The 9,124-nt window shown below is 46.9% G+C and overlaps 1 protein-coding gene across 4 annotated transcripts in view; it reads right to left on the bottom strand.

The window, feature by feature from the left end:
- Nucleotides 1–1,998: 1,998 nt before the first annotated feature.
- LOC144933559 (uncharacterized) overlaps nucleotides 1,999–9,124 on the bottom strand; it is a 29,854-nt gene continuing 22,728 nt past the window's right edge. For all 4 annotated transcript variants that reach the window (XM_078858476.1, XM_078858473.1, XM_078858475.1 and 1 more), the window contains exons 8-15: nucleotides 8,293–8,750; nucleotides 7,870–7,991; nucleotides 6,585–6,645; nucleotides 5,826–5,880; nucleotides 5,270–5,336; nucleotides 5,048–5,120; nucleotides 4,889–4,946; nucleotides 1,999–4,571 (exon numbers count right to left, since the gene is read on the bottom strand). In XM_078858476.1, the coding sequence (XP_078714602.1) occupies nucleotides 4,534–4,571; nucleotides 4,889–4,946; nucleotides 5,048–5,120; nucleotides 5,270–5,336; nucleotides 5,826–5,880; nucleotides 6,585–6,645; nucleotides 7,870–7,991; nucleotides 8,293–8,750 (932 nt within the window). In that variant the 3' untranslated portion in view covers nucleotides 1,999–4,533. The remainder of the gene's footprint in view (nucleotides 4,572–4,888; nucleotides 4,947–5,047; nucleotides 5,121–5,269; nucleotides 5,337–5,825; nucleotides 5,881–6,584; nucleotides 6,646–7,869; nucleotides 7,992–8,292; nucleotides 8,751–9,124) is intronic.

Here is a 9,124-nt window from a genome sequence, read left to right as displayed (position 1 = left end):
CCCCCCCCCACTGGACGTTACGAAATGACAGCGTCACCCCAGGAGGGCTGCGCGGTGACGTCAGCGTTGCGCGATGACGTCACCGTTGCGCGATGACGTCGCCCCGAGAGCCGAACGCGCGGGGACGTCATCGCTCAGCAGCTTTTGCGTGCCGTGTTAAGCCTCTGGCGTCATGGCACGTGGAGCGCGGTGCATCGTGACGTCAAACGCGCGATCCTCCGTTTTTCTTTAGAGGGATGACGTCGCAGGGGAGGGGGAGGTCACAGTTCGCGATGACGTCACTAAATACAAGCGGTCGTCTGCTGCGGGGGCAATTGAATCAGCACAAAGCGTCAAAGAGAGTCCACGTGTCGCTTTATCTGACGATCTTGATTTAAAGCTTTCGTGACTGCAGGAATCCATACTCTTTGGTTCTTTGGGTAAAGTCACGTAGGGTATAAAACACCTGATGAAGGACCCTTGTGTTGCGCCCGAAACGTCGTCACTTATTTTATACCGACCGAAATAACCAAAGAGTATTCATCTCGCCAGCTTAATCGAAAGACAAATTTCACTATGATCACCGTTTCATTGCTTTCATGGCTTTATTTTGGTGATTTCGAAACGTTTTTTGGTTTGGCCATGTTTGTTGTAGTACGGAGTTAGACTGATGACCTTAATCTAAGTTGTCTTGTGGTTTGACTTTGCATCCCACTGGGATTTGCGCACACAGCGTGGATGCGCGGTGCTTTTTCTGCAATATTTTGCTGTCTTCTCTTGGATTTTTTGTTTGCACATAGTCACATTCACTTTAAGATGTTTTCTTGTTCGTGTTTTTTGTTTGTTGCGGTTGCACCCGATTCAAGAGCCGAATGGCTCACAGGGCTATACACAATAAATTAACTTTAAATGAACTGGGCTACGCTCCTGACTGTTCTCGCATGTCTAGTGGTGGCATTTCCACATTTACGTAGCAGGGTCCAGGACATCCAACCCACGGGATGAACCACCAATCGCCGACTCTTACCGACATCGTTCCTGTTTGGAACAAATGTGCGCAGGCCTTTGTAAATCCACTGCTGGATGAGAGTTTCACCCCACCCCCGAAGCAGTGATGGTTATTCGACCATACTTCACTACTTGGTCGGTGCCGTAGACATTGCTCGCCGTCAGACCCTCAAGCCCGATGACCACCTGTCTGTGCACCCATTCACTTGGTTCAATGTGTAAACATCAGGATGACTGGGGAGACAAAGGCGGCCGGGCGTGGTTGCTGGTCATATCCAGTCCCTCGTGCTGGACCTGAAGAGGCGCTTGCTAAAAGCACTTAACCCCTACCACCTACAAACACACCAAGTCTACACAGATACCCCCCCCCCGTATGTCCTCAACATACTTTGGGGCAAGTGCCCTTAGCGAGCGCCTATACGGAACACGAGGGGGTGTTGGTGGCCAGCACCACGCCCGGCCGCCTTTGTCTCCCTAGTGGCGATGTTTAAACATCAAACCATTTGAGGCAGAGTCGACCTAGGGGACACGCAGGACCTGGCGTTGGCCGTGAGCGGGAATCGAACCCCTGTTTGAAGGGCAGTACGCTAACCCGCTACAACACCGCTCCCTTACATAGATCGATTCAGACGTTCATCCTACAAAGTCCCATCACAGGGGAGAAACACATACTTTTGTTGCCCTATTGTAACGACTGTACGCCGTATGGACGCGAAAACTCAATTTCCCTGTAAAAGTATACGGGTAAACCGTGTGGGTTGACAGGTTTGCATAATTATAATATACTAATTGAAAAATACTTTGGTCATTCTTTTAAATGAGGGATCAAACTAATTTGAAGAAGTGGACCCACTAGCCCCCCGTCATATCTAACAAATTATTCACGAATATCATCACACAGGTGACAAAATAATGGACAATTTAGAGGTCACCAAACACGAGGAAGCTTGATTTATACAAAGCTGGTCTAACAGCAAACACAAACATGTCATTATAGAAAAGACAAATGAATACCATAATGCCCGACTTTTCAGGCTACAAAAACGAATTTAATTCAGTGGATAATGATGCAGTCATCTAAATCTCCCACAAACCAAGGCCTTAAAAAATATAAATTATAAAACCATAGGTCACTGCACTGAGACTACATGAAGTAACGAACACAAACCAATCGGACAAGGAGATGCTTTTTCACTATGAGATGCTTTTTGCCAAAACTATTCACAGCATTGAAAGATATTTCAAGAAAAATTTATGGTAAAAACAAATGCATTTATTGTTACGACTCCAGTATCTGTTGCAACCACCCATCTTAAATCCCATCATATCCCAACCACTCGACTAAGAATCAGCCAACACGTGCATCGAGATCCACGGGTGGATTGCAACAAATGTCTTGTGGATCTCAGGGCAAATAAGAACACTAAAATAAGTATACAATGCACACACATTTCAGTTTTGGAAGATGGAAAACACAAATCTCCGACTAAGAATTCATACCTTAAATAACTAATTTCTACCAATAGATGGTGCTAGTACTTTGTCAGTAGTCTAGTGGCATTTGTAGGTCACAGCATTCTGGTGGAGCTCGGGGCCTGCTGAGATCCACCAAAATGAATCGGTGCTTGGTGTATTGGCCACCGTTGCCTTGGATGCTCCAGAATATTTAAAACTGCTAATAAAAGCTGAAGGCTCAAAATGGTAATGAATTGTTTTTTTTATTTATAATACATTTTACCCAGGAAGCAACTCCATGCCAACAACACCAGGGCAAGGCTTGCTGGTCACTTGTTTAAATGCTGTATTAACCAGGCTCATCATTGCTTACTTTTTGAGAGCCAATGATATTTGGTTGTCTCAGAGTAACTTGGTCAAAGGTGTGCACAAAATATTCATCCACTTTCTCCAGTTGTTAATTCCTAGCAACATAAAGGTTAAGGGGTGAAGATCGGTACAGAGGTCACGCCAAGCCCCTCCACCACGACCAACATGCAAAAGTAACCTCTCGGACAACATCTTTATTAAGTTACTTTAATAAGGTAGCATGCAACTGATAACGCCACACGGTTCACTAAAAGCATGAAAGGACAGTCAGTAGAGTGAAAATTAAAAAATCTGTTACCTACGTACAATACACCAAAAAAAAACTTTATTTGCACGCAAGTTTAACTGCCAGAAACACGTGCACGAGCCTCATGTCGGCAAACTAAAAAAATAGAAACTAAACATTTCATTTGACAAATTTCCAATACGTCTGCGTGAAATTGTATTTTCCGTAAACACCTGCGGCTGCTTAAACTGCAAAAACGTCTAATTGTTATTTTTAAAAATAAAATAGTACTAACGCAATATTTTAACAAAAGCCTGCTTGTGACGCGAGTACTTTGAGTGAAGATACTCAGCTCAGAGCCCCTCATGACACACGACTCGCGCTGCCCGACAGCTGTTTTTTCTTGTAAGAAAAAACGAGTTTTGTTTCTGGTCCACACACAAAAAACAAGCGTTTAGTGGCTTCAACAACGCAAAATGTAAACATCAGTTAGAGCAGTACGTGACTTGTCTATCGTTATTAATAGTTATCTTCCTTCACAGAAACACGCATGAAGCGGTGAGCTACAGCAATATTAAAAGTGTTTTGGCATGTAACAAAATTAATTTTTTTGTTCTTTATGTTTTTTTTCCTTTCTCCATAATTTCTAACTAAAGCATGGGTTTTAGAACTTGAAGTGGTGGTTGTGATTTGTTATTGTCACGTGATTAATTTAAAAACTTATAGCGATAAAGTGTGAGTGATTTTTTTATTTACTTTTCTAGTATTAGTGAAATTTGTATCCCGTACATTTCATCAGTGGCATTGCAGCTGAGATTAACGCGCCTGCGCGGAACGTGCCATGCCTGGGCAGTGGCAGTACCCTCGTGTAAGCAGAGAGTGATGAATCGCACCGCCTGACCAGCGCTTTTGCCATCACAGGCCCTCATACCGGCACTTTAAAATCGCTCTCAACTGAATTAAAAACGGCTCCGAGTGTACTTATTCAATTACTGTCCCCCCATGGAGTTTGTGATTCTTACGACAATTTAACACGCACAAGCCTACCCCAGCCCTCCCACATTGGACGAGTGACCACCAGGGTACATCTATATTATTATAACGGTATTTATTATTTCCCCAGTCAGGATCAAGGACGTTAGAGGCAGCAGCCTCATTCAAATGCCTTGTGGACCAGGCAAGGCAGGCTTGTTGAACCTGACAGACCTCATGCTTGGGCTCCGCTGCTGCGAGTTGTCCCTGGAACGCTACGGTGGAGGCGACTTTAAAACCGGCTATGCGAAGGGAGGTCAAACTAAGATATAGTCTCCTCCCGCCGTGTTGTGAGCTAGCTGGCGCCACTCGCGCAGGGGACAGGCGCACGTCCCTGAAACTCCTAAAACCTTCATCTACCCAATCGTGACCTGATCACATCCAGTGGCTGCCAGCGCAACCAAAATTAACCGCCGTCACAATTTGGCACTTTTTGCTCGAATATTCGAGACTCCGCTGCCCTCTCACGACGTGCTGAGTCGGTTGAGCTCCTCTCGAATAACTGGAATAAACAGAAAAAAAACAGACACTTATCACGAGACTATTTTTAAAAATCTACGACGCAACTGTGTTCACACGCGCTTGCGAGTAAAAACTATATTTGCAATTATAGTAACGTTGTGGGTAAAATAAATAAGGCAGCCTAATTCACTGTGATGATCTTTCCATAAATGGTCAAAAATGTGCTGTGAAAGAACCCCTACATTTAACTGAAGTGGCAATTGCATATAATGGAGCAGTGTGCCATTGCAGTAATTAAACCCAGTGCAAAGAAAAGTGTTAATAAGGTTATATTTTCATGAAAAAGTGACATCTCACCATTAATGATCTCTTCTTTGACCTTTTGTAGTTCTTTCCTCATCTCCTCCATTATCTCCTGCAAAGGAAGCATGCAGCGTCATGCACATGGAGGGGTTCTACAAACGCCCAGGCAATAGGGCCTCAAATGAGCTATGCATGACCGGCAGCAGCACTCACATGCTTGAGTCGCTCGTTTCCCGTTTCGGGTGCTGCACCATTGGAGGATCCGCCATTGGTTATAGATTTTGTCCTGTGGTGATTTGAACACAACGGGAAGTCGTTAAAGCGTACATCCGATTAGCACAGTTGGCTACGTATGGTGCGAAAGAAGTTCAACAGCATACATACATACATAATGTAACACCGAATAACTGCAGCTGCTCATCGCATTCTACTCACCTGGCGATGACGGGGGATTTGTTTCCAGCGACAGCGTTGCTCCTCTCCCATGTCCTCCTGCTCACATCTGTCAAGAGGAGGAAATATTTTCCGTTGTGGTAATTTATCCATCACTTTGCAATAACAATTCCAATAATTATTTACAGATCTGATGGATTGAGGATCTACCCAATATGTTAGTCAGTGCAGATTGGTGAAAGGGAAGCCCAAACTAGCTCGGATATCAATTGCCACTGATGTTAGAGTGGCCGGTATCAAACTCAGGTCGCCGTGTTCAAAGCATAGTGCGCCAACCAATGAACTACCGCTCCACCCCGAAAATGTTGAAACCATCTACGATCCGAGCTGCTGCATGGATTGCTGCTGACCATGGTATGCAACGGTGGGGCTGAATGGGTCTGCTACATTTAGACTGTGGTCACAGCAGGTCAGAGCCCCCACCCCACCACCTCGCCAACTAAGTGCTGCGATGGCTTTCAGAAAAAAAATGACACATCCACTTAAGCAAGGGCCGGGCAGTCGACTAGCTCCGAAGAGACATGGTTGTTAGATTTACCTGCGGTGCTCACGGGAGTGGAGCTCCTCGCTCCACCTCCACCCTCCACCTCCTCCTGCATGGATACGCACAAGAACACACAACAGACAACGAGGCAGTGTTTCGATTAGACTGTTGGGGTAACATGTTTCTCGCAATAAGCTAATAAAGTCATGGTGGTACATCATGGGGTGGTGTGTGGCTGGCACGACGCCTTCCCAGCAGTATTTGTCTCTGGAGTAGTGAAGATGTTGAATGCCACTACTACACCAGGTACTCATTTTAGGCCTCGTCAGCTATGCTCCCCATCTTTATCAACCCACACTGACTGGCGTGGTGAAGTAGGGTCAAATAATCCTCACGATTCGCATGGCGTGAGGATTATTCGTATTGACTAAAGGACTGCACAAGTACAAATTGCCCATGATGTGCATGGTCAGTATTGAACAACGGTCAGATAATCCACTCAAGCTATAGACTCTGTTTTCAAGTTACTGAATCGAGTTTTTCAGATAACAAGTTTTTGCATGAGCAGATGGACTGCTTCTTCCTGTCGATATCAAGGTCATGATGGATGACCCGAAACATCTGGTGTGACACAAAGGGGCTTAGGCACCCATGGACAGACACACACGCACGCACGTTTTCACCCAATAGCGTGCGCGCATACACCCCCTACCCTACAACTGTGCAGAGCTGTTCGGCACACATTCATTTAGCCAGCAGCCCTAAGGCTTTGCACATTCATCCGTTTAAGAGATAATGTACTCAAACACCTACCAGTTTTTCATCTTTTGGGTCAACTTTCTCAGACGAGGTCCCCGTTTCGGCAATCCTCCTCCTGCACATGCGAGCAAAAAGAGATGCTGACGGTCATACACATGGAAATACAGATCTCAACGGACTGTCGGGCGTAACACTTTTAGGCCCCTGGATCACACGGATAAAGACAAAGCACAATTAATTTCACGAACATATAAACATACACCTATGTTGTGTGGGCATGTGTCCAGAGCCGTCTGACATGAGTTTGAAGCTTCATTAAATGATAAAAACGTTATATTTACATTACGGTCAAATGCACTGCCAGAGCATCCACTATCACTATCACAGCACTGATCCTTACATATAAAACTCGATGGGTGCGATGTGACTCGAGTACAATATTGAGCTACATGACCCGACCCCAACTTTAAATGTTAATTTAAATCAGCGATTCTCGAGGCCACTGCTCCCCACGCCCTGCCGCTTCCCCAGCCCCGAAAACACAAATAAAGTTTCCCAGGCCTTAGGAGAGAGCAATCCCCACAATTCTAGTCAAAGCAGTGTTATAGCAAGGCACCGCTTCATGTTGCGCATTACCGCGTTGCGTCATACTGATGTTCCCCACACACACACTATCAAAATATCTCCTGCAAGGTATCCATGCTGCAGACTGCCTCCCCCCACTCCCCCAAAAATAATTTTGCACCCCCCCCCTCCGTCCCCCTTCAGGGGGGCAATTCCCATTGGTTGACAATTGCTGATTTAAAGTCTCATGAATGAAGCTTCAATCTCAAGTTGAATAGCCCAGGACACAGCCTAGGAAACTTGGTGGAGTGTAATAATTCAACTCCCCCATCCCCCATTCACAGCAAATCGTCAATATTTGTTGTTTCAATTTCATTAAAAAAATCGATTTGTTAATGTTTCAAATGTAGTCTTGTTTTAATAATGTATCATTTATATCCGTCTCATTTGCCCAACTGTGTTGATTCCTTTTAGCCGGCATGTAACATTGGCATATACGTTTGCTTATAACTTGTATAAATCGTGAATAATCGATTCTTACACACGTGATTTGATGCATGTATCAAAAGTATACATTTTATGATTCCTGTAAAGCTCCTTGGAATAAGGCACTATAAAAATCTACATAAGATAACTTATGATCATGTTGAGAATAATCTATTTATGGGAGGTCACACCTATTAAAAAACGTGAAGTGATGTCAATGGGAATGAGTGTTGTCGCCTCCCCTGCTGCGTGGAGGTCACTGGACATATCAAGAAATGACAGTACACACCTGCGTGCCAGCAGGGCGCTCATCTCTTCCATGAGGCCACCTCCTACAAGCGGCACGGGCACACGGGACCCCTCCCCTCGGGACGAGCCCGGGCTGGACACGGCCACCCCACCATCTTCGGACTGACATCACCACGCACACAGTGACGCACATCTTCACTTTCGCATTCAACAGACTGCTGGAATAAATGCTCTTATGAAGGCCGGCAGGGTACACAAGGCACACACACGTATAAAGGCAAGAGACTGCAAGGTGGCCAGGTGATGATAGAGCAAGGGGGTTTGTGAACCCACATGCGAGTCTTAACCACTGATAAACATGTATTGTGTCTTCTTCGTGCTGCATGAACCACGTCGTCTGCAAACGATGGCTGCCGCAGCTAGAGCGGAGAGAGTCAAAGGGACAGTGAGGAGGTCCACTCACCCGGTAAACCTTGCGAAGGCGCGCCGAGCTTAGGGCAGCAGCCAAGCCCGTCAAGCAGGGCCCGTCCTCAGCCTGTTGCTGCTGCTGCTGCTGGGAGGCGGCTGCTGCTGCTGCCGCTGTGAATCCCGGAAGGGGGGGCGGTGGCGGCGGCACAGGGGTGGCCGGGGGGCACGCAAACACAGACGAGGAGGAGGAGCAGGGGGGTGGAGAAGGTGGCCCGGGGGAGCCGGGCGGCTGGAAGGCACCTCCGAGCAGCACGGGCGGGGGCCCCGGAGGGGGCGGTGGTGCAGGGTGGGCGGCCATGGCCATCGGGGGGGGAGGAGGTGGAGGAGGAGGAGGCGGCGGCGCAGGGGGCTGTGGGGGGCCGACTCCCGTCGGCTGAGCACCCAGTGATGATGGAAGAGGCGGCGGTGGTGGTGGAGGTGGAGGAGGAGGTGGGGCGCCGGCCGGCAGGAAAACTGAACCAAACGCACACACGGGGGTGGAGTGCAATTGAAATGCAGCGCTTTGCAGGCAAAGCTGGTGGATCATCTAATGTTCCAAGTTTCAAGAAATTTGCAGCCTATAGTTTTAGTGTACATGCATTGCATGTGTACATGTAGAGCTCCCCCCGCCCCCCCCCCCCCCCCGTGTCAATCACTACAATATAAGTCTATCCATGCCAGGCTGGTTGTGGAGGTTATTACAATACCTCAGCAAGATGGTCAGTGCAGGTTGGCGAGTGCACAGATGTTGCAGTATAGTACAATACTAAAGTGGATTTTACTGCACTGCCCTCTGCGCGAAAAAAAGCCCTGCAGTCGTATTTGCAGATGCAGAATGTGCATAACGG

The sequence above is a fragment of the Lampetra fluviatilis genome, chromosome 7 (assembly GCF_964198595.1).
Source record: "Lampetra fluviatilis chromosome 7, kcLamFluv1.1, whole genome shotgun sequence".
In the NCBI taxonomy this organism is placed as follows: domain Eukaryota; kingdom Metazoa; phylum Chordata; class Hyperoartia; order Petromyzontiformes; family Petromyzontidae; genus Lampetra; species Lampetra fluviatilis.
This window is presented reverse-complemented; position numbering and strand designations above follow the sequence as displayed.